The sequence below is a fragment of the Hylobates moloch genome, unplaced genomic scaffold, assembly GCF_009828535.3.
Source record: "Hylobates moloch isolate HMO894 unplaced genomic scaffold, HMol_V3 SCAFFOLD_2, whole genome shotgun sequence".
NCBI lineage: Eukaryota > Metazoa > Chordata > Mammalia > Primates > Hylobatidae > Hylobates > Hylobates moloch.
In genome coordinates this window covers 1,146,485-1,172,342 of record NW_026652277.1, presented here as the reverse complement: position 1 = coordinate 1,172,342, position 25,858 = coordinate 1,146,485, and the positions used below count along the sequence as shown (strand labels likewise).

The following is a 25,858-nucleotide window of genomic DNA, read 5'->3' as shown; positions in this document are numbered from 1 at the left end:
GTGCCTCCCAGTTAGGCTGCTCAGGGGTGAGGGACCCACTTTAGGAGGCAGTCTGTCCGTTCTCAGATCTCCAGCTGCGTGCTGGGAGAACCACTACTCTCTTCAAAGCTGTCAGTCAGACAGGGACCTTTAAGTCTGTGGAGGTTCTTGCTGAGTTTTTGTTTGTCTGTGCCCTGCCCCCAGAGGTGGAGCCTACAGAGGCAGGCAGGCCTCCTTGAGCTGTGGTGGGCTCCACCCAGTTCGAGCTTCCTGGCTGCTTTGTTTACCTAAGCAAGCCTGGGTAATGGCGGGCGCCCCTCCCCCAGCCTCGCTGCCGCCTTGCAGCTTGATCTCAGACTGCTGTGCTAGCAATCAGCAAGACTCCGTGGGCATAGGACCCTCCGAGCCAGGTGCGGGACACAATCTCCTAGTGTGCCGTTTTTCCAGGCCCGTTGGAAAAGCACAGTATTAGGATGGGACTGACCCGATATTCCAGGTGCCGTCTGTTTCCCCTTTCTTTGACTAGGAAAGGGAACTCCCTGACCCCTTGCGCTTCCCGAGTGAGGCAATGCCTCGCCCTGCTTCGGCTCGCGCACAGTGCGCTTCACCGACTGTCCTGCACCCACTGTTAGGCACTCCCTAGTGAGATGAAACCGGTACCTCAAGCAGAAATGCAGAAATCACCCGTCTTCTGTGTCGCTGGGGCTGGGAGCTGGAGACCGGAGCTGTTCCTATTCCAAGTCTTCAATTCAATTGCCACGTTTTCTTTGTCTTTTTCTCATGGATTTCTCTCCTCTATGACTCAGAGTAAATAATGTTGTTGCCGTAGCCCACAGCCCCCAAAGCCAGTGGCGCACTATAAATAAGCCATGCAGTGCTCAGCTTGTAGCTAACTCCTTCACCCTGGCCCCAATCCTCTTGTGCCTCCATCCTGGGGTTCTCTGAATCCAGCTTGTAGGGATGGAAGAGAGAAACGGGGGATTGAGGAAGAGGAAGAAAAGAGCCTAGGAGGTGAACACAGAGCATCACTCAGGAATTTCACAGGGCATCACTTAGGAATTTCACGGAGCATCACTTAGGAATTTCAGGATCCACACCTAAAAATGGCAAACACAATTTCCTCCAGCACTCAACAGGCAGCCCTGGTCACACAGCCCTCCTTGATGCTGGAAGCAAGGAGATATCATATGTTGAGGAAGGAAAGGGACAGTCCACACCTGCATGTCCACATGTTTGTGGATAAAGCCTATGAGGGGCAGAGAGCAAGTGATGTCTGCCCCTAAGGTATACCCACCAGGCTAACACATGACACGGGTTCAGAATGGGAACCACTCAGGTGACATCATGTTTTGTTTGATGGAACTAATGTTTGTGTCCCCCGAAATTCATATGTTGAAGCCCTAATTCCCAGTGTGGCTATATTTGGAGATGGGGCCTCTAAGGAAGTAGTTCAGGTTAAGTGAGGCCATGAGAGTGGGGCCCTGATCTGATGGGATTAGTGTCCTTGTAAGAGGTGACACCAGAGAGTGAGCTCACTCACTCTGAGCCAGTGAGGTGACATGCCACAGACATTCAGTTGAGAACATCCTGTCCCTGACCTCCCCCAAATTCACGTCCTTCTTGCATGGCAAATGCACTCATCCCATCCCAGCAGCCCCAGAAGTCTTAACTCATTCCAGCATCAGCGCTAAGGTGTGAAGTCCTGAGCCTCAACAAAACTTCACCTGAATCAGGAATGACTGGGACTCAGGGTGCGATTCGCCCACCCTGAAGCTGAGCTCTCCCCTCCAGCCGTAAACTACGGAACCCAAACAAGTTCCATGTTCCCAAAATATAACAGTGAGCCAGGCATGGAGTAGACATCCCTTTCCAAGAGAGAGAAAGAGGCAACAAGGAAAGGGTGGCAGGGCCCAAGCAAGTCCAAAACCCTAAGGAAGTACTTATGGCAAAATGAGGTCATGGAGTTGAGGCAGCTGATCCAGTGGATTAGTGTCCTTATTAAAGATGACCCCACGGGCCAGGCACAGTGACTAACACCTGTAATCCCAGCATTTTGGGAGGCCAAGGCAGGAGGATTGCTTGAGCCCAGGAGTTTGAGACCAGCCTGAGCAACATAGTGAGACCCTGCCTCTACAAAATATTGAAAAATTAGCTAGGTATGGCACCCTGTGCCTGTGGTCCCAACTAGTTGGCAGGCTGAGCTAAGAGGATTACTTGGGCCCTGGAAGTTGAGGCTACCACTGTGCTCCAGCCTGAGCAACAGAGTGAGACCGTGTCTCAAAAACAAACAAACAAACAAATGATGCCATGGAGTCTGGTCCTGCTCTGTCTTCAAGCATACACAAAGGAGAGGTCATGTAGCACACGACAAGATGGCGGCACCCAAGCGCCAAGAGAAAAGGCCTCAGAAGGAAACTGACCTGGCCGACACCTTGATCTCAGACTTCCAGCTTTCAGAACTGTAAGAACGTTAATTTCCATTGCTTAAGCTGTCCAGTCTATGGTATTCTTTTACAGCAGCCCCAGCAGATGAAGACAGTGAGATAAGGTTGTTTAAAAAAAAAAAAAAAAAAAAAATGCTGATAATAACTGGTGGGAAAAATAATAACCAACTTTTTTCTGAAATTTTTACTTTGTAGACAATTCATCCCTGAGAGTTTCACTTATCCATACACACAGTCATTCATTCAAGAGGTACACCACTGTTGATGACAGCTGTGATCACTCATGGTGCTATGGCAGGACCATGAAAATGCAAAACGCATCCAAGCCATGCTGCCAGCCACAGATGCAGCACTGCGTGGGAGTCGCATCATAAAACATGAACTGTTAGGTAATCGTGCAGGAAAAGACATGAATCGACCCCTACATGAATGTTGCTGGAGTTCTAAAGGCAGTGGATTGCAGATGAGGGAGAGGACCTCCAAACAGGGACACAGGAAACCTTTAGGGCCTAGGAAGGAGTTTTAGAGACTGAGGCAGGGCAGGACATAATGGATTGAGAAACAGGCTATGCCATAAAAAAAAAAAAGAATGAAATCATATTCTTTGCAGCTACATGGATGCAGCTGGAGGCCATCATCCTAAACGAATTAACAGAAAAAGAAAGCCAAATACCACATGTTCTCACTTATGAGTGGAAGCTAAACATGGAGTACTCACAGACATCAAGATGGGAAGAGCAGACACTGGGGAAGACTCGGGGGAGGCAGGGGGTTGAGAAACTAACTACCGAGTACTGTGCTCACTACCTGGGTCACTCGTACACCAAACCTCAGCATCACTCAAACCTGCACATGTACCCACTGAACCCAAAATACAAGTTGAAATTTTAAGCATCTATTTGATTCTTTTCTCTTTTCTTCTTTATTAGTCTTGCTAGCGGTCTATCAATTTTGTTGATCTTTTCAAAAAACCAGCTCCTGGATTCATTGATTTTTTTGAAGGGTTTTTTGTGTCTCTATCTCCTTCAGTTCTGCTCTGATTTTAGTTATTTCTTGCCTTCTGCTAGCTTTTGAATGTGTTTGCTCTTGCTTCTCTAGTTCTTTTAATTGTGCTGTTAGGGTGTCAATTTTAGATCTTTCCTGCTTTCTCTTGTGGGCATTTAGTGCTATAAATTTCCCTCTACACACTGCTTTGAATGTGTCCCAGAGATTCTGGTATGTTGTGTCTTTGTTCTCATTGGTTTCAAAGAACATCCTTATTTCTGCCTTCATTTCATTATGTACCCAGTAGTCATTCAGGAGCAGGTTGTTCAGTTTCCATGTAGTTGAGCGGTTTTAAGTGAGTTTCTTAATCCTGAGTTCTAGTTTGATTGCACTGTGATCTGAGAGATAGTTTGTTATAATTTCTGTTCTTTTACATTTGCTGAGGAGTGTTTTACTTCCAACTAAGTGGTCAATTTTGGAATAAGTGCGGTGTGGTGCTGAGAAGAATGTATATTCTGTTGATTGGGGGTGGAGAGTTCTGTAGATGTCTATTAGGTCCACTTGGTACAGAGCTGAGTTCAATTCCTGGATATCGTTGTTAACTTTCTGTCTCGTTGATCTGCCTAATTTTGACACAGTGGGGTGTTAAAGTCTCCCATTATTATTGTGTGGGAGTCTAAGTCTCCTTGTAGGTCTCTAAGGACTTGCTTTATGAATCTGGGTGCTCCTGTATTGAGTGCATATGGGCAAGGACTTCATGTCTAAAACACCAAAAGCAATGGCAACAAAAGCCAAAATTGACAAATGGGATCTAATTAAACTAAAGAGCTTCTGCACAGCAAAAGAAACCACCATCAGAGTGAACAGGCAACCTACAAAATGGGAGAAAATTTTTGCAACCTACTCATCTGACAAAGGGCTAATATCCAGAATCTACAATGAACTCAAACAAATTTACAAGAAAAAAACAAACAGCCCCATCAAAAGGTGGGCGAAGGATATGAACAGACACTTCTCAAAAGAAGACATTTATGCAGCCAAAAGACACATGAAAAAATGCTCATCATCACTGGCCATCAGAGAAATGCAAATCAAAACCACAATGAGATACCATCTCACACCAGTTAGAATGACCATCATTAAAAAGTCAGGAAACAACAGGTGCTGGAGAGGATGTGGAGAAATAGGAACACTCTTACACTGTTGGTGGGACTGTAAACTAGTTCAACCATTGTGGAAGTCAGTGTGGCGATTCCTCAGGGATCTTGAACTAGAAATACCATTTGACCCAGCAATCCCATTACTGGGTATATACCCAAAGGATTATAAATCATGCTGCTATAAAGACACATGCACACGTATGTTTATTGTGGCACTATTCACAATAGCAAAGACTTGGAACCAACCCAAATGTCCAACAATGATAGACTGGATTAAGAAAATGTGGCAAATATACACCATGGAATACTATGCAGCCATAAAAAATGCTGAGCTCATGTCCTTTGTAGGGACATGGATGAAACTGGAAACCATCATTCTCAGTAAACTATCACAAGGACAAAAAACCAAACACCACATGTTCTCACTCATAGGTGGGAATTGAACAATGAGAACTCATGGACACAGGAAGGGGAACATCACACTCCGGGGACTGTTGTGGGGTGGGGGGAGAGGGGAGGGATAGCATTAGGAGATATACCTAATGTTAAATGAGTTGATGGGTGCAGCACACCAACATGACACATGTATACATATGTAACTAACCTGCACGTTGTGCACATGTACCCTAAAACTTAAAGTATAATTTAAAAAAAAGAAAGAAAGAAGAAAGGAAGGAAGGAAAGAAAGAAAGAGCTGTGGAGTCGGGAACGTGTGGACCTGGGAACAGGAAGTGCCCTGCCCTTGAGGGCGCCGTGGCCGCCGTGGCCGCTGCCTGGAGCCGCCCTGCAGGACTGAATGTGCACACGTGGGTGCCATGGCCTCCTGGCTGGCAGCTGTACCTCCCACCTCCTCCAGCTGGGGTGGGTGGAACCGCCCGGCCAGCAATATCTCCATTCTGCTCCGTCAGTTCAAGGCCATCTCTACCAGCCAGGGACCCTGGTCACTCTGGAAGAAGGCTGAGCATCACTGTCCACCTGGCATCTGCTGGCCATGCCAGCCCTCCGAGGAGGCCTTCGTCTGTGGAAATGCTGAGGCCCAAACCAAATGTGATTCATTCCACCCCAGCTGTTCCTCAAATGACCCCACAAGGGAGTGGCCGGGGCTCAGGCTGCTTGGTTCATAGTGGGAGCCTAGGGCAGGGGTACAGGCCTGCAGGGTGCGGACAGCAGGTGGCCAGGCTCCACCACGGGCCCCCCTCCGAAGGCTGCTGCCTTCTCAGGGTGCCGGCTGCCCTCACCGGTGTTGTCCCGGCCGCGGCTGCTCCAGCCTGCACCCAGAGGCAGCGAAGCCTGCGGCCATCCTTGAGTTCAGATCCTGCTTTTCCTCAGAGCAATCTGGTCACCAGTTCAGTGTAAGGGTCAAGGTCAAGATGGCTGAGTACATCCCGTCTCTGCCACCCCCTGCTGTGTGACTGGTTATGTTGCTTCAATAGCTAAAAAGGATAATATTGGCACCTTCCCTGGGCCGGTACCACGCCTGCTCAGAACGAGTCCCTGCTGTCACAGTTTGTGTGTCTTCCCATCTCTAAGGGGACAGAGCACTCCCTAGGTTTCCACAGTGAAATCTATTTTTGCACGCACTGTTATGACTCAGTGGTCTGAGACCGTCCTGATGTCCTGTGCTGGAGCCTCTCAAGCAGACACAAAGTGACACAGAGAGGCCTCCTGTGCTAGACAAGCTATCACTTCTTAGACATTTGAAACTTCAACCTAAAAAAATACAAAGAAACAGCTACACACGTCATTTGGAATAACTCCGGAGCACAGCGTGTACTGGAATCAGATGCCTGGCACCACAAAAGCTGTTTTAGAAGCAAAAGATGTAGTTCTGTCCTTGAATCAACATTAACACTCATGAATCACCCAGAATCGGATACCAGAGCTGGGAACGACAGTGAACCCCGTGGGGCAGATGTGGCCCCCAGGCTGCCACAGCCACCACCCGGGCTGGAGAAGTGTCCCCGTGGCTGGAGTCCGGGACACCTGTGCAGCAATGCTGATTGGTGCTGCCCTCACCTGCCCATGTGCTGTGGGGCCAGCTGGTGGGAGAGCAGCCTGCGTTCTGTCACCTGAGAGAGGGAAGCTCTCCTACTCTTCCTTCAAGGTTCATCTCAGACGTCAGCTTTGGACAAGGCTTTCTAGACCCTCTGCCCAGTGGGAAGCCCTTCAGTGCCCCGTCCCCTCTGCGGGGCTGGTGAAGATGAGCACCCTAAGTCAAGGCCCAGCGCCAGCCTCCCCACCTCCCAGACCTGCTGGCACCCACGAGCCCTGGGCCTGGCAGAGGTCCCACCCGTCACCTGGTCCCGGAGCCAGGGCTGCCCCATCAACCCTGTGCCCGGATGCTTCCCCTGGGAGATGCGGGAGGTCCTGGCAGGATGGGGCTGACGGCACACGCCCTGCCCTGCAGGAGCCTGTGGCGGGGCTGCTGATGTCACCTTCACTGTCTGTCATGGTGCTCAGAAGCTGATTTCTTGAGGCCTGAGGTGATAGCTGAGGCCTGTTGGGGCTCCAGGACTCTGTGGGCCTCTGTCGCCCTGTGTCTTCTTCTCCACCCCAGCTCAGAGCTCAGTGTGCAAGGTCGTGGGGGGCACAGCCAGGCCTGACCTTTAGATGTGGGCAGCCAGCCTTCTAGGTGAGAACCAAGGACCGTCATGAAGGCTCCCACCTGCCACCCACCTTGTGAACGTCGTTTATGGCAACTGTGTGTGATTTGGGCACCAAGGAAGACCAGGTTATCACAGGGGCCTGGCCCAGTGGGTGGAGCCTGTAATCCTAGCGCTTTGGGAGGCTGAGGTGGGAGGATCATTTGAGCCCAAAAGTTCAAGGTTGCAGTGAGCCGTGATGGTGCCACTGCACTCCAGCGTGGGTGGCAGAGAGACCCTGTCTCAAAGAAAAAGAAAAAAATTAAGAATCCTGCTCTCCCTTGACAGCATGCATTGAAAGAGTAAATGAGGGTGCAGCAGGTTGAGCAGTGGCCCCAGAAAGACACATCCAACCCCAGGACAGTCACTGAGAAAAAGTTCTCTGCAGATATCTTCAAGTTAAGGACTTTGAGATAGCCTCATCCTGGATTGCCCAAGTGGGCCCTAAATCCAATGACAGTTGTCCCTACAAGAGGCAGAAGAACAGACACAGAGGAGAAGGCCACGTGGGGATAGAGGCGGAGACTGCAGTGATGTGGCCACTGCCCAGGGACGCCCGGAGTCCTGGAGCCAGGAGAGGCGGGAAGGCTCCCCGGAGCCTCAGGAGGCAGCACCGCCCCTGGACACTTCAGTCTCAGATCTCTGCCTCCAGAGCTGCGGGAGGCTGAATCCCTGTTGTTTAAAGACCCCCAGTTAAGGGTATTTTTCCAGCAGCCCCAGGACACAGCACACGGGGTGTCCAGGACACAGGTTTCGCTCTCTGGACCTGATTCCAGACATGACAGACAGGACAGCCGGGAGCAGCCTGGGCTGGGAGCACCCAGGAAGACTCCAGGCTCACAGCAGTCCCTGAAAGGTCGGGGTGCCTTTCATCTGCCATGTGTCCCATGTGGGGCTTCCATATTGATTCACGACACAGTGGGAAAAGTAGCTGACATCATCTACGGGCTACAGCAGCTTGGGGCCCTCAAACCCCGGGGTGAGCAGAGGAGACTGCGCCAGGCCCTGCACTTCCGCCCTTTACTGCGGAAGAATTAAGAGGGAGAGGTGCTAGGTTGTTTTGTGCCAGGTTTTTTGCTTCTGGTAGGCAGGGCTGTTTTCACACAAACATGGTTTATTGCCTACAAGTGGGATTTTTAAAAACTGTCTATCTTTCTTATCATTATTAATCAGAGAGCTGTCCTTATCGGCAGCAATGCCTGCACGGCATCAGCGTCCGCACACGCCCGGTGGAAATGTGGAAACCGGGCCCAATGCCTGCACGGTATCAACATCAACACATGCCTGGTGGAAACAGGGAAGCCCAGTCCATCGGGAAATGGGACTGTTTCCTGCCTCACGGATGAGACGATGAATTGATCTGGCTGCTCAGAGGCTCAGGCAATGCCTGTGGCGACTGGGGGAGATGATGATAATGATGAAGATAATAAGAGTAATAGTCACAGCCGTCATCTCTGAGCACTTCCTACCAAGTGTGGGGCACTGTGCTGAGCACTTAAGACGTCGTAGTACATTTAATCCTTACGAAAACACCATAAGGTGGAAATGAAGATGGTTCCGTTGTAAATTAGGAAAATGGACTCCGAGGCGTTAATGACTCACCCAGGCTCCGAAGTGGCAGAACTGAGGGTCCAACCAGGCTTCCCTACTCCAAGGCCTGCAACAGCTATGCCAGCCAAACTGCCCCCGATGAAAAGCTTGGCGCCCCATGTCAAGGAAAGGGCAGTGCTGCAGCCTTGGGCCCAGAGGAGCCGGGGAAAGGGCAGCCACAGGGCCACACTCTGGCTGCACCATGTGGAGCCACGTGCTACCATGTGTGCTGCCTTCCCAGAGACCAGGAGTCACCTTATCACTGATCAGAGTATGTTAAGGGGTGTGCAGGGGCACACGTGTGTCTGTGTGCATGTGTGTGCACATATGCACATGTGTGCCTATGCATGCATATTCATGTGTGCATGTGTGCCCTAGGTGTGTGTTGCATGTGAATGTGTGCATCTGTGTGCATGTGCAGGAAGGTGAGAAGAGGTTGTGGAGTGAGCCACAGCACCAGCCATATAGCCAGGAGAGCACCCTGAGACTGCTGGCTGTGTAGACACTGGCTCTGGAATACTCAGAAGACTGTGGTGGTCCATCATCCCTGTAAAAATTCCCTCTTCCCTGAAAGACTCCTCTAGCCACTGCTCTGAGAGGCAGGGAGGGGGAAGTGGACACGGTTTCCATGGGGAGGTTGGCAGAGCTCAGGGTTTCTGCTAAGAGCAACGCTGGGGTTAACCACTCATAAGCCACTCAATATGATTCTGAGTTTTGGAGGCACAGCCAGAGAGAGGCCATGTGTGGTCACGTGGGGACAAGGCTGTGAGGAGGGGAGGAGAGCAGGCCCACGTGTGGCCACATGGGGATGAGGCTGTGAGGACGGGGAGGACAGTGCCCATCATCCTCCGCGGCACCTGCTCAGCCCAACGTGGAGGCCTGTGCTTGTGTCTTTCAGGAATTTGCAGACTCCATATCCCAGCTGGTCACACAGAAGTTCCGCGAGGTGACGATGGACCTCACGCCCATGCACGCCCGCCACAAAGCGCTGGCAGGAATCGTCATGACCAAAGGTAGCCACCTCCTCTTTTCCTGTGGGCACTTTCATCTCTAAAGAAAGGGGCATTAGCATCTACCTGATCTTGGAGGCCAAAAGGCTCTCTCTTCCACAACAAGGTGTGACAAAGACAAAATATTATAGCATACACAGAGATCAGTGGCCAGAGCGTATTAGCAGGAAAAGCCATCCTGACCATGGTGCTGTGATTAGGCTGCCGGGGCCCAGCTCTGTGTGGGCGTCCCCCGTCTCTGGGGGGCCTGGCCAGCCCCTTCCGGAGAACCCAAGTCTCCTGAGAGTCCTGAGTCCCTCTTGTTGGGGTGTAACCCACCCCAGAATGCTCTTCTTTCTGCCAAGATTCCCCATCTCAAACTTACAGGGAGGGAATTCCACTCTGAGAAACAAGGGTGACCCAGCTGCGAGGGGCATGCTGACAGCCAAGGAGGTGGCCTCTGCAGTCAGCCAGGATGGGGGAAAATGAATGAGGGCTAAATTTGATCAATCGGCCCCGTGGAAACAACGAGCCACCAACCCATTAATAACAAGCTGCTGGTTATTTGAATTCAACCATTTCCATTTCCAAAGTTTTTCATGAGTGTGTAATGACCTCCTCATCACACTCATTACACTCTAACACACTTGAGAGTCGTTACTGTGAAATAGTAACTGACCTTTGAATTAAGTTTCACACACACGCTTGCTCTGCATGTGCCGGCAAAATCTAAGGCGGAAAAAGACCATCGACCTGACATACAAACATATTTATGTTAAAAAATAAAGGACCAGATGACTGGCATGGTTCTCAGCCATGCTGGGCCAGCAGGGTCCTCTCCAATCTTGCTGGGTGTGGGAACACTGGGACCCAGTGCCATGTCTTGGCTGTGTCATCTTCCCAATGTGGGCCTCCTCGTAAAATGAAAATGAAGCTGCTTCCTCGCAATGTAACTGGGTGAGATCTAGAATATGAGATGCTTTGAAAGGTAAAGTTGCTTTATAAACACATCATCCAGTATCTAAATATACCAGCCCCACCCTGGCCACTAACACCTGGCCCCCTTTCAGACACAGATGACACCTGCCTCTTTGTGGAATTAGGAATGTTCTAAATTGAGAGCTAAGAGTTCACCTCCACCAAGCTCATCCCTGCTGGAGGTGACCATTCCTTCATCCTCCAGCATGCAGCCATCAACTGGGCACCGCCCATACACTGGGCACTGCTCTGTAGGCCCATGGGGCTGTGAGGAAGAGACACAGCCCCCACTCAGGGTACAGCAGTCTCACTGAGGGAGCACTGAGTTTGGCAGGCAAAGAGCATCATCCTAGCACAGAATCCAGCCCCACCTGCACAGAGCTCTGCGACCCATGACCAGACACTGAGCCTCGCTGGGACTCTGTTCTCTCACCTTTAAAATGGGGATAACAGCAACACCTACCTGATTAGGTTATTTTGAAGGCTAAATGTGTTCATGTATTTCCAGCTCTTAGAAAGTTACCTGGCCCATGGCAAGTACCATGTAAGTGTTAGTTAATTATTGGTAATGGCACTATTTACAAATTATTTAGTCAGTGCCTGGCATACAAAGTTGTGGGGAATCAGCAGAGAACAAGAGACCAAACACCTACCCTTGTGGCTCTTATGTGCCAGTGGGGAATGGTTCATAAAGAACAATTTAAATCCAATATAAAAGAACTATAAAAGAATTATATACACACAGAGTTTCTGGTCCATATAAACAAAACTTTGGTAAATTTTAAAATGTGGAGTGTTACACAGATTTCTGCTACAGACTTCTGAATAACTCAGTTTAAATTAGTGTCTTGGTATGAAAAGGAAAGGAGGGAGGGTAGGGGGAGGGAGTAGAAGGGGGAGGGTACAAGCCACCCTGGCTTCCTTATTGTGCAATGCACTTCCAGCCTTAGAAGCATAAGTCAGTATGACCTGAAAAGTAATTTTTTAGCATTTCTCGGCTCCGGAACTGTGATTGTCCAATATCTTTCCATCTTTCTGGGAAACAAATCTGTCAAGTTTTGGAAGCTACTCTCAAACTTCATGTGGAAAATAGTAATGTTTTAGAGGCTTGTGGGGAAATGATACTTCTAAGTTGCCAGTGAATACAATGCTTTATGGGTTGGCAATTTATCTATATGAATTAAACTTATTATATGAAAATGAGACTTCACAAGGTAGAGCTTCACTAGCGACTTCTGAACGCTGAAGAATAACTTGCTGAAATTTACTTTCCTATGTAAAGAGATAAACACTGATTTTTAAAAATTAGAAATGTGCAAAATTACTAACACAAACATTTTTAGATACTCATTGACTTAAAGTTGATGTGCCATTTCATCTTAATTCTAGTTCAGTTATTCAAGCAAATACCTAAGAAAGAGTAATATGTCTTGTTCTAGTTGCTGTATATGTCACAATGTTTTAAAATTAAACTTATTTTGAAATAAAACACAATTTGATTTGCCCCTCCAGTGGATGGGATGCCAACTCACTCACATTTATTAGCTCCTGAAAGTTCTATTTATGAATCAGAGACCATTTCCTAGCTATTATGAGAAATATAATCACCGAAATATATACTTATGAACAGAAGTTTTTATTTTTATCAAATTAATGCAGTCATATGGTAAAGATTCTGAAGAACTTCTGAATGAAAAGCTGTATTCTCCCACTCCACCCCTCACTCCCCTTCATTCTCAGAAGCCACCTCTGACCATTTTAAATTTTTTTCTTGTGACCCTAAGTACTATATACTTCTATATTTCTAGATTTTCAGTTCTAGATAACATCTATTGACTCATGCTATTAACATTTGATACTTTTTCATTTTCCATTATGTTTGTAATGCACAATTATAGATAAACCTTTATTTCTTATTGCATCAAATTTAGAAAGTGTGGTTTCACTCCCTGTTCTGTGCATTGAGGGTGGCAGCCCTCAGCCCCTTCCCCACTAGCCAGCCTCTCTCAGTTATACTTGTTACATCTTTACACCATCATCACTGGTATTCATATCCTTTCTTATGCCCATAATTAAGTCTTCTCTATTTTGTCTTTTGAGTGATTGTAAGAGCTGAATAGCAGCTATCTGATGAGAGTGTTGTAGATATTCCCACCAGAGCCAAGCAGAACCACGTTCAACCCTCCCAGCACAGTTCCCCTGGAAAGGGAGCCTGGCTGCCTGGTGTCAGGACACACAGAGGCTCTGCCTCCACTCCCAGCTCCAAGTCGTGTTGTGTTTAAGTTTGATTCACGTGTGTTGCTAGACTTGCTTATATCGCTTTTGAAATATTGTGCGTGTTTTTTTCTGAAATGTCTTTTTTTCTTACTGAAAAAAAAGAGGAAGATTGTGCCTTTACCATAGGTGCTAAGTCATGAGGTCTATGGAAGCATCTCACAGAGGGTACCTGCCTCTCTCCCGGAGAACTCCCAGGCCAGGCCCATTGAGGCACGTGCTCTGCAGACCCTGCCTCCTGCTCTTCGGTGGGACACCGTCTCCGGGATCATTGTCTTCTTCCCCGCTTTGTCTCCCCTCATAGAGAGCTTCCTCAAGAAGCATTATCTAAAATAATGGGAGACCAACTTTGTAAATATTCCCACATCTCAAAATGCCTTGATTTGCTTCTCATCCGTCTCAATAGATTCCCAGGTGGGGAATTCTAAGCTTTCAATTATTTTCCTTCAGTATTTTGAAGGAATGTTTCCATTATCTTTTATCCAATATTTCTGACCTGCCTCACATTTTCTCTGCAGTGACCAGCACCCACCCCTACCCGAGAGGGGGAAAGGTCTTTTTTTTAACTTGGATTTAAGAATATGTTTAGGTGTGAGCCATTCGGTTCTCTTGACATATTTAAGCTATTTGTATATTTTTATGTCATTTGTTTCATGAATTCCTTCATTTACACACATTTTTGTTAAATTTTCAATACTCTATTAATCTTCTGCTTTTACTTTTAAAATTTTAGTTTCTTCATTCTTTTACTCGATGTTTTTGGAGATTTTTTTTTTTGAGACAGAGTCTCGCTCTTTCACCCAGGCTGGAGTGCAATGGCGCGATCTCGGCTCACTGCAAGCTCCGCCCCCCCGGGGTTCACGCCATTCTCCTGCCTCAGCCTCCCGCGTAGCTGGGACTACAGGCACCCGCCACCTCGCCCGGCTAATTTTTTGTATTTTTAGTAGAGATGGGGTTTCACCGTGTTAGCCATGATGGTCTCGATCTCCTGACCTCGTGATCCGCCCGCCTCAGCCTCCCAAAGTGCTGGGATTACAGGCGTGAGCCACCGCGCCCAGCGGAGATTTCTTAAATTTATCCTACAGCTCATCAACTGCCTTTCCCTCCTAATTTTTGCAACCTATTTTCATTATTTAAGTCTTTCCCTTATCCTCCATTCTTCCTTTTTCAAGGGAGTCTCTTGTTTTGTAGCTGTAACTTCTGCTCAACTCCTCTGAGGAGACGCCCTGGCCCACGTCCTCCAGGCCAGGGGCAGTGGCTTTCTGTTTCGCATGGTCTTTCTCTCATGTCCTGCTGATGGCTCTAGTCTGAATACACACACTTGTGAACGAGACGTTAGATTGGTATCGTAGGCGCTGGCCTGGTGTCTTCTGCAGTGGTGGCCGGCTGGTCCTTCTCCCACAGGCTCCCGCCCAGATGGGAAGGCGGCCCAGGGCCCATTTCCATCAGCTCAGGTCTCCTTAGGATTCGCGGGCATGGCCGCCCCCAACCCCCGCCACAGCGCCAATGAGGTGGGGTCCCAGCTGGCCCTGGACCCTTCTCAGGTGGTCCTTCCCTCCCTGTAGGGAGGAAACAAATGCTTCCAGCCTCAGATATTCTCCCCAGGGAGCAGGACGCTTGGCCAACTGCCATAGCCATTTATTTAAAATAATCCAGTGAGCCCTATGCCAAGAGTACATGCGCTGTTGCCCCTGGACCTGCAGGCACCCAGCCTGGGCCCTCCCAGGCCCGACCTTGAAGACAGCTGCTCTCTCTGCCACTCGGAAGCTTTGTTCTCATTCTCTCCACTCCTTCTCCGTGCTGACCCACACGCCATCTTCTCAGAGGCCGTGGACCGTGTCTTCCGGGGGAGCTTGGACCCCGCTCAGGCCATCCCCTAGGAGGGCATGGACCGTTGCTCAGGTCTTCCGGAGGAGCTGCGCCCATGCTCAGGCCGTCTCCCGGTGGAGCGTGGACCCAGCTCAGGCCGTCTTCCGGGAGGGCGTGGTCCCCCCTCTCAGGCCGTCTTCCGGGAGGGCGTGGTCCCCCCTCTCAGGCCGTCTTCCGGGAGGGCGTGGTCCCCCCTCTCAGGCCGTCTTCCGGGAGGGCGTGGGCCCCCCTCTCAGGCCGTCTTCCGGGAGGGCGTGGGCCCCCCTCTCAGGCCGTCTTCCAGGGGAGTGTGGACCCGGCTCACACCATCTTTTGGGGGACCCTGGGCCCTCGCTCAGGGCGTCTTCTGGGAGGGCATGGGTCCCACTCAACCCTTCTCTCGATCACACAGTAGTGCAGCGTTGTTCCCTCCCAAATCCTCTCGTTTCACTGGAAAAAGAGAAGCAAATGTTCTCCCCCATCCTCTTGAACCCCGACAGCACTTACCAGCCAAGCTGTCAGGGTACCGCTTTATTTAGAAACTCTTGTGTTTCATGAGAGAATGATTCTTAAAGGGGCTGTTGATAGTGATGCTTTGCATTTAATATGCAGATTTACAATTTTGACAGCATTTTTACATACACTAATCAGTTTGATTGACATAACCCCGATAAGTGGGGAAGGCAGGAATTCTTATTAACGCTCTAGGAAACGCAGACACGAAGATCAAGAGGCCAAGTGGCTTTCCTGACGCCCTGAGGGCAGGGCAGAGCTGAAATGTGGAGCTGATGGTCCTTTATCCTTCCCGGCTCCAGGCTCCTTTCGGAAGCAGGCATCAAGGCCTGGTGGTGACTATGCATTACCTCCTTATGGGAAATTATTTTTCTGAGTTTATTAAGTAAATAACTAGAAAAAAGGAGTTTTCCAGAGTACACTTTTAGAGGCTCATGTTTAAACTTTTGCTAGTCTAGCCTACAAAACATATTCTGAAAATATGGCTTTTATAAATATTCTTTACCATTTAAACTAAGGTCCAGCTTTATCACTCCATAAATTTCTTGGACTTACAACTGCCCTGGAAAAATGTACATTTCTTGAAAACAGCCTGGTAGAGTTGAACTTTGTAAAAACAGCCCAGGACAACTAGGAAACCCTTCTGAGGGAAATGATCCGGCCTCTCTTATTAGGGAAAATACAAAAGTGCCAATTAATTCCATGGTGGAGCATAAGTTTTCCAGGTTTTGAAATGTAGACTATGTTTTGCTGCATATGTTTGGCTTTGAACCTAAAATGAGCACATAAGGTAAAGAAATGTGTCCGTACTGTCCGTGCCACGCTTTCGGCTTGAATAAAGAATTGTGTTACTGTGTTGTACCAGATAAAGCTGGTTATCAAACATGATTTTCCCATTTGCACTTTAGAAACCATCACAGTTTAAATACAGTTAAAACTTCTCTTTCCATCATACAAAGAACATCTGTGTAAGTTCATCTTCACAAGGACCTAAGAGAAGCAGAGTATAAGGAGTTTATTCCCCCAATTTTTCAAAACCTTTCCTTCCGTTGTCTCCCCTGAATGACTGGCAGTTACTTTGGTCTTAAAATTAAAAGCAAGGTTTTTTTATTTGCATCCAGTCGGGCATGAGGAAGATAAGCTGAAACAAATGAACTGGACAAAAAACCCTAAACAGAAACCTCATGCTGCGATGAAAGATGGTGAATTATCATCTGTATTTCAAGGAATTGATCTTAATGATTGCTAAGTGGATACTAAGAAATGTGAAGCTGATCCTGTGTCTCTGTGGGTCTGTTCAGGCACATTAAGATTCATGGAGGCCGACGGCTCAGTACAATAAGGAGCACTGATGGGCAATTGATTTTATATCTTTGGTTTAAACTGTTAGGTTTAAACTATAAGATGCAGGACAGATTTCACTACACCGATGCTGACCTGTGCGTAGTGTGAATGCTGACACATTTCTGCTAAACATCCCTCCTCAAAATGGAGAGGAAAAGAAAATCAGTCAATGACTGGACATTTGTTCCACCCGAATCCCACTCACGGCTCATTTAAATAGTTTAGCCTGGAATAATTCACAGGGTGCCAATGAAAACCCTCAAGGCTGAATTAACTAAGGAGAGGACTGGCAGCCCTGGCCGTCAGTTAAATCCTCACCAAATGCCTTCATTTATCCCAAGTAAGGAAATGGGTAGATGGAAATACATGAGAAAGGGAGGAGAAAATAAATATTTTTGCTGCACTCTCTCAAGGTCTAGTACTCCAATCAAAGCTGTTCATACACTTCTGCACTTTTCTGATTATTAACTTGTAACTGAGCATTCAATTCTATCTTCAATGTAATTGTCCAAAAGGCTTCACCAAGAAAAGAAAATCCAACGCTATATTATATCTCAAGGCAACACAACTAAACTCATTTTATTCTGGTCTCTTTGACTATGAGTCTTTTTTTAATGGAAGCATAACATTAACTTTGTTGGTGAAAAAATAAAGGACGCTAGCATCCAGTGTTTACCTGCATGCCAGGCAATGTTTGGGGTGTGCGAAGCCACATCCTCCTATTATTCAACAAGCTAACATATTCTTTTTTTATATATATACTTTAAGTTTTAGGGTACATGTGCAACACGTGCAGGTTTGTTACATATGTATACATGTGCCATGTTGGTGTGCTGCACCCAGTAACTCGTCATTTAGCATTAGGTATATCTCCTAATGCTATCCCTCCCCGCTCCCCCCACCCCACAACAGTCCCCGGTGTGTGATGTTCCCCTTCCTGTGTCCATGTGTTCTCATTGTTCAATTTCCACCTATGAGTGAGAACATGCGGTGTTTGGTTTTTTGTCCTTGAGATAGTTTGCTGAGAATGATGGTTTCCAGCTTCATCCTTGTCCCTACAAAGTACATGAGCTCAGCATTTTTTATGGCTGCATAGTATTCCATGGTGTATATGTGCCACATTTTCTTAATCCAGTCTATCATTGTTGGACATTTGGGTTGGTTCCAAGTCTTTGCTATTGTGAATAGTGCTACAATAAACATACGTGTGCATGTGTCTTTATGGCAGCATGATTTATAATCCTTTGGGTATATACCTAGTAATGGGATTGCTGGCTCAAATGGTATTTCTAATTCTAGATCCCTAAGGAATTGCCCCACTGACTTCCACAATGGTTGAACTAGTTTACAGTCCCACCAACAGTGTAAAAGTGTTCCTATTTCTCCACATCCTCTCCAGCACCTATTGTTTCCTGACTTTTTAATGATCGCCATTCTAACTGGTGTGAGATGGTATCTCACTGTGATTTTGATTTGCATTTGTCTGATGGCCAGTGATGATGAGCATTTTTACATGTGTGTTTTGGCTGCATAAATGTCTTCTTTGGGGAAGTGTCTGTTCATATCCTTTGCCCACTTGTTGATGGGTTGTTTTTTTCTTGTAAATTTATTGAGTTCTTTGTAGATTCTGGATATTAGCCCTTTGTCAGGTGGGTAGATTGTAAAATTTTTCTCCCATTCTGTAGGTTGCCTGTTCACTCTGATGGTAGTTTCTTGTGCTGTGCAGAAGCTCTTTAGTTTAATTAGATCCCATTTGTCAATTTTGGCTTTTGTTGCCAATGCTTTTGGTGTTTCAGACATGAAGTCCTTGCCCATGCCTATGTCCTGAATTGTATTGCCTAGGTTTTCTTCTAGAGTTTTTATGGTTTTAGGTCTAACATGTAAGTCTTTAATCCATCTTGAATTAATTTTTGTATAAGGTGTAAGGAAGGGATCCAGTTTCAGCTTTCTACATATGCCTAGCCAGTTTTCCCAGCACCATTTATTAAATAGGGAATCCTTTCCCCATTGCTTGTTTTTGTCAGGTTTGTCAGAGATCAGACAGTTGTAGATATGCGGCATTATGTCTGTTCCATCGGTCTGTATCTCTGTTTTGCCACCAGTACCATGCTGTTTTGGTTACTGTATCCTTGTAGTATAGTTGGAAGTCAGGTAGCATGATGCCTCCAGCTTTGTTCTTTTGGCTTAGGATTGACTTGGCAATGCAGGCTCTTTTTTGGTTCCATATGAACTTTAGTTTTTTCCAATTCTGTGAAGAAAGTCATTGGTAGCTTAATGGGGATGGCACTGAATCTATAAATTACCTTGGGCAGTATGGCCATTTTCACACTATTGATTCGTCCTATCAATGAGCATGGAATGTTCTTCCATTTGTTTGTATCCTCTTTTATTTCATTGAGCAGTGGTTTGTAGTTCTCCTTGAAGAGGTCCTTCACATCCCTTGTAAGTTGGATTCCTAGGTATTTTATTCTCTTTGAAGCAATTGTGAATGGGAGTTCACTCATGATTTGGCTTTCTGTTTGTCTGTTATTGGTATATAAAAATGCTTGTGATTTTTGCACATTGATTTTGTATCCTGAGACTTTGCTGAAGTTGCTTATCAGCTTAAGGAGATTTTGGACTGAGACAATGGGGTTTCCTAGATATACAATCATGTCATCTGCAAACAGGGACAACTTGACTTCCTCTTTTCCTAATTGAATGCCTTTTATTTCCTTCTCCTGCCTGATTGCCCTGGCCAGAACTTCCAGCACTATGTTGAATAGGAGTGGTGAGAGAGGGCATCCCTGTCTTGTGCCCGTTTTCAAAGGGAATGCTTCCAGTTTTTGTCCATTCAGTATGATATAGGCCGTGGGTTTGTCATAGATAGCTCTTATTATTTTGAGATATGTCCCATCAATACCTAATTTATTGAGAGTTTTTATCATGAAGGGTTGTTGAATTTTGTCAAAGGCCTTTTCTGCATCTACTGAGATAATCATGTGGTTTTTGTCTTTGGTTCTGTTTATATGCTGGATTACGTTTATTGATTTTCATATGTTGAACCAGCCTTGCATCCCAGGGATGAAGCCCACTTGATCATGGTGGATAAGCTTTTTAGTGTTGTTGCATTCGGTTTGCCAGTATTTTATTGAGGATTTTTGCATCAATGTTCATCAAGGATATTGGTCTAAAATTCTCTTTTTTTGTTGTGTCTCTGCCAGGCTTTGGTATCAGGATGATGCTGGCCTCGTCAAATGAGTTAGCGAGGATTCCCTCTTTTTCCGTTGATTAGAATAGTTTCAGAAAGAATGGTACCAGCTCCTCCTTGTACCTCTGGTAGAATTCGGCTGTGAATCCATCTGGTCCTGGACTTTTTTTGGTTGGTAAGCTCTTCAGAGATTCAACTTCTTCCTGGTTTAGTTTTGGGTGGGTGTATGTGTCGAGGAATTTATCCATTTCTTCCAGATTTTCTAGTTTATTTGCATAGAGGTGTTTATAGTATTCTCTGATGGTAGTTTGTATTTCTGTGGGATCAGTGGTGATATCCCCTTTGTCATTTCTTATTGCGGCTATTTGATTCTCCTCTCTTTTCTTATTTATTAGTCTTGCTAGCAGTCTATCAATTTTGTTGATCTTTCAAAAAACCAGCTCCTGGATTTATTAATTTTTTGAAGGGATTTTTGTGTCTCTATTTCCTTCAGTTCTGCTCTGATCTTAGTTATTTCTTGCCTTTTGCTAGCTTTTGAATGTGTTTGCTCTTGCTTCTCTAGTTCTTTTAATTGTGATGTTAGGGTGTCAATTTTAGATCTTTCCTGCTTTCTCTTGTGGGCATTTAGTGCTATAAATTTCCCTCTACACACTGCTTTGAATGTGTCCCAGAGATTCTGGTATGTTGTGTCTTTGTTCACATTGGTTTCAAAGAACATCTTTATTTCTGCCTTCATTTCGTTATGTACCCAGTAGTCATTCAGGAGCAGGTTGTTCAGTTTCCATGTAGTTGAGGGGTTTTCAGTGAGTTTCTTCATCCTGAGTTCTAGTTTGATTGCACTGTGGTCTGAGAGACAGTTTGTTATAATTTCTGTTCTTTTACATTTGCTGAGGAGTGCTTTACTTCCAACTATGTGGTCAATTTTGGAATAGGTGTGGTGTGGTGCTGAAAAGAATGTATATTCTGTTAATTTGGGGTGGAGAGTTCTGTAGATGTCTATTAGGTCTGCTTGGTGCAGAGCTGAGTTCAATCCTGGATATCCTTGTTAACTTTCTGTCTCGTTGATCTGCCTAATGTTGACAGTGGGGTGTTAAAGTCTCCCATTATTATTGTGTGGGAGTCTAAATCTCTTTGTAGGTCCCTAAGGATTTGCTTTATGAATCTGGGTGCTCCTGTATTGGGTGCATATAAATTTAGGATAGTTAGTTCTTCTTGTTGAATTGATCCCTTTATCATTATGTAATGGCCTTCTTTGTCTCTTTTGATCTTTGTTGGGTTAAAGTCTGTTTTATCTGAGACTAGGATTGCAACCCCTGCCTTTTTTTGTTTTCCATTTGCTTGGTAGATCTTCCTCCATCCTTTATTTTGAGCCTATGTGTGTCTCTGCATGTGAGATGGGTTTCCTGAATACAGCACACTGATGGGTCTTGACTCTTTATCCAATTTGCCAGTCTGTGCCTTTTAATTGGAGCATTTAGCCCATTTACATTTAAGGTTAGTATTGTTATGTGTGAATTGGATCCTGTCATTATGATGTTAGCTGGTTATTTTGCTTGTTAGTTGATGCAGTTTCTTCCTAACAAGCTAAAATATTCTTATGTTTACCCTAACCATGCTCTGGTTAAGCACACTTAGGAAAGAGGGCAAGAAAGAAAAAGAGTTAGGGAGGGAGGGAGGAAGAGAAAGAAAAAGAGAGAGGGAAGAAAGGGAGGGAGAAGGAAGAAAGAAGCTTCAGGAAATGACTGTGCATTATCTGTAAGCAGGAGTTAATCATCGTTGACAGGGTCCCCACTGTGTGGATGGAGATATAATAAAGATATTCTAAAGGATTTGGGCTAATTAGTGAACAAATATGAAACTGAGTGAAGCTGTAACCCTCTGAAGTAAGTGTGGACTTTCAAATGCGTGCACCTGGGGGTGTGGTTTACACTCCCTCGTTCCCCAGTAGACCCCAAATTTAAATTTTCAAGATGTGTCCATCTGCATTAGGTGATATTGAAAGGGCTTCCCTGCGAAACACTGGAGGAACCTGTGGTGCTGTTCCAGACACATCCACGTTGGAACCTGGGGGTAATTCACACCAAGAAACACAGGGTCTCATGACTTCACACAGCAAAATCGAGGTCTCCTGGCTTCCTGCCCTATGCTGTTATAACCAAACATTCCTCTCCCTGCACCTCTCTTTCCCACACACCCTCACTCAACGGTGTGTCTGTGTCTCCTTCTGCTGCTCCGTTGGACTTTTGAAGTCCTCATGAACAGTGCTCTGGACCTAGCCCCTGCAGCAGTTTCACCACACTGATGACAGGAAGAGGTGTGCATGGAGGCAGGCTCCCTAGTTAGAGAGGGGGTGGGCATCTGATCCCTGAGTGCTGACCCTGAAGAGGAAGGGAGGTGCGGTCTCGGGCTGAGGAGGAGCTCCCGATGGAGGAAAGCAGTCTCAGCTTTGGGGCCATCCTGGCAACAGGTGGCTCAGGGAGGAGCCAGTCAATGACAAGGTCAGTGGAGGGCAGAGAAGGGGAGGAGAGTGTGAAGCTACAATCGACAGCGGGTTCAGGGCGGCCTCCCCAACTTAGGTCAGTGCCTCCCTGTGCGGTTGGGTCATTACCCAAGAATGGGTGCTCTAACTAGTCAGCCAGATTTGAGCCCAGGGGAACTCACACCTCAGTCAAGAAAAGAATAGAAAGTATTAGAGGTCAGCAGAGAGGGTGTGGAGCTCACAGGGCCTGAACACAGCTCCCCTCTGAGCTGATTCAAATATGATCTTCTTAGAACAAAAACGAGCATACCAAGTGGTTACTTACAGATGAAGAAAGCACTGTCATTTACAATATTTAGTCCATGAATTATTTATGAGCGCAGGCTTCACGCTCTCATTATTTCTGGTTTTAGTGCCAGTGAGGAGACCTTGTCAGCCATCCTCGGTGGGAGAAGGAAGAGACCGTTCATCGATCAGATCAGGTGTTTCCTATTTGTTCCTTTGATATAAAAGAATGAGTTACTAATGGGGTGAAGAGCTTGCTCGGCCCAATGCAAATAAGGAGATAAAAAGACTTTTCAATCTATTAATTGCAAAGCGTTCATTGTCATTCTACCTCTTTCTTGGGGGTAGGAAGAGGGCATTGAATATATTTACTAAATGTGAAATTACCATATTTATATCCAGTGAAACCCTCGCAGTGTTGATGTTGAGAAACGTAACTAATAACCTTCTTATGAGCTCGCCTGGCCCCATCTTTTGATGTATGTTGTGTCCTACCCCAAATTCTACACGTTTTGAGGTTTTATCCACTTGGAATGCCACTGGCTGCAGGAAGTGAGATAGCTGATTGGCAGCGTTACAAACAAGCACCTTTTTATTGTCTCAGTAACCAACAGTTGCCCACGTGCCAGACAGTGGTGGCAGGCGCCATTCAGGCCCCTGTGGTTTCAGGGTCTGTGGCCCCCTGGCCTCTCCTCATCCCGCTCGCTGCTGCAGGTCACGCTCCCAGACCCCATCAGGACAGGAGGAGGACATGTTCCATCCCACAGACTTCTTTTGGCCAGGATTTTGCTGCTGGCCACTCAGCTGTGCAGGAAGTAGTGGGGAGAGTTGGAAAGGGAGAGTTTTGCATCTCAGTCTCCACAGCAGAGCCAGTGAGGGAGGATGGCTTGGAGCTGGATGTTCAAGAATCAACACTGGTGCAGGCATCCACAGTGCCTGCTCACATCTCCTGGAGCCTCAAGTCCCTCTTCTTTACTGAGCTGTAATACGGGGGAATACTCCAAGTTGAGCACCATGCTGGGACAAGTGTGGAGAGGTCTGTGCAGCAGCAAATACTGCTGCAACTGCCCATCCATTTTCATGCCCCAAAAGTATACTTTGGAAAAGTCAAGTTAATTCAGTAGGAGAATGTGCCAGTTGTGCCACTGTCATGTAAACACCGTTAGGTCCCAGGGCTGACACGTGGTTGTCAATGTGCTTGCTTGCCTGGATGCCGCCTGTGCCAGTGCCCAGCTTGTCCTGCCCTGATGGGACAGTAGTGTGTTTGACCCACCATGAGTCACAGACACACGTGTGATATGTTTGGGACAGATCCCCTCTACTCTCATGAGGTCGCAGTGTCTAGCGAACCATGCAGCCAGCTCCCGCCCAAGGCCCACAGAAAGGCCACTGGTATCTCCTAAGTTTCCTCCCTCTTACCTCTAACCTCACCGACAGCCCATCAGGTTTGGAGAAGTTCCATTCCCTGACAGGGAACAGCAAAGAGTGTTGACCAGCTGACATCTGGTCACATCCCTGTCCATGGGCTGACCTTCTTTGGGTTGTAGTGGGGGCCACAGCGCCCAAGGCCATCACAGGTGGACAGCAGCTGGCGTCAGCCTGGCGTGGTTTCTGGGCTCTCTCAGTGCCTTTGTTGTGTTGTATGTTATGTGGAGTGAGCAGCATGTTTGATTAGTGTGTAGACCGAGCACTCACATGTGCCTGGCACAGAAGGCTTAGTGAGCATCAGCTGCACTGAGGAGGACAAGCTACGTGACGTGGCACCCAGGGCCAGTGACTGCCTCATTTCCTGTCAGAGCAACATGTGAATCTGTGTCTACAAAGCAAGCCCCAGCCATTTTGGAAGGAAAAAGAATGAGTGTTAAAACAGCGGTTATTCATTTCTGACATTCCTGGATCCAAGCACTCCCTCATGTTTTGGCCCCATGAGGAGCTCAGAGCATTGGCCCTGCTTGCTCTCTCACTGGGGCTGAGCCCCAGCATGACTGGCAATCTCAGCACCTGAAAGTGAGGGTGGCATGTCCTCTGGGAGCATTTTATAAGGAAATTAATGAGTATGTGATTACTGTGCTTATCCTGACAACTAAGTGCTGAGGCTGAGAAACCCTGGCTTTCACGGAGTGTTCACACAGTTGGACAGTCAGCATTTGGGATTCACTAATCAGTTGCCCGCCATTCTTTGAAGCTCAGGTACAGCAAATGGGGACCATGGCATCTGTGGATGCCCACAGTGTGGGTTTTCTTTGTAGATGCCGTGAATCTACTGAGCACCATATGTGTGCAACGCTCAAGAGAAACCACCCCTCGATTCAATGGTTTCTCTTTCAAATTGCCAAACCAAAGAATCCACCTCAGTGAAGAGCACCTGTTCCCAAACTGCATCCAATGACATCACACAGCCAGGTGAAAAAGTGAATATTCTGCATCTGCTTTTTTTCACATACTTGTGCTCCCCAAATTCACCTGGCCATAAGAATAACCTGAAAACATTGCCTAAAAACAGATTTTCAGGAACCTCACAAGGAGACACTCATTCAATAGTTTTGGGGTTCTTGACTGGTAGGAGGCTGGAGCCACATCTGTGATTTCAACAGTGACCAAAAGATTCCTCTGATCACACAAGTATAAGAAAGAATGGCCAAAACTTGCTTGACATCTTTTATGCAGAGAGCAATTCTCCCAGTTTTGGTGAAGGCAACATGGTGGGCAAGGCTTCTACCCATCGTCTCCACTCAGGAAGACCTGGGAAGAAGGTAGACAGTTCTGGCGATGTCACCCATACAACAGGAGGCCCTCCAGAAACTACTACTGCCCCACAGGCACTGGAGTTCTACACCAGTAATCACACAGATCCACCCCATCCTAACCACAGAGCCCACCGTATCCTAACCACAGAGTCCACCATATCCTACCCACGGAGACCACCATATCCTAACCACAGAGCCCACCTCATCCTAACCACAGAGCCCACCACATCCTAACCACAGAGAGCACCACATCCTAACCACAGAGCCCACCTCATCCTAACCACAGAGCCCACATCCTAACCACAGAGAGCACCACAGAGCCCACCATGTCCTAACCACAGAGCCCACCACATCCTAACCACGGAGCCCACCGTATCCTAACCACGGAGCCCACTGTATCCTAACCACGGAG

At 47.0% G+C, this 25,858-nt stretch overlaps 1 protein-coding gene across 1 annotated transcript in view; it reads left to right on the top strand.

Annotated features, from left to right (window-relative positions):
• ADARB2 (adenosine deaminase RNA specific B2 (inactive)) overlaps nt 1–25,858 on the top strand; it is a 554,344-nt gene that overhangs the window by 453,064 nt on the left and 75,422 nt on the right. The window contains exon 4 of the mRNA XM_032171565.2: nt 9,698–9,812. Coding sequence (XP_032027456.1) covers nt 9,698–9,812 — 115 coding nt within the window. The remainder of the gene's footprint in view (nt 1–9,697; nt 9,813–25,858) is intronic.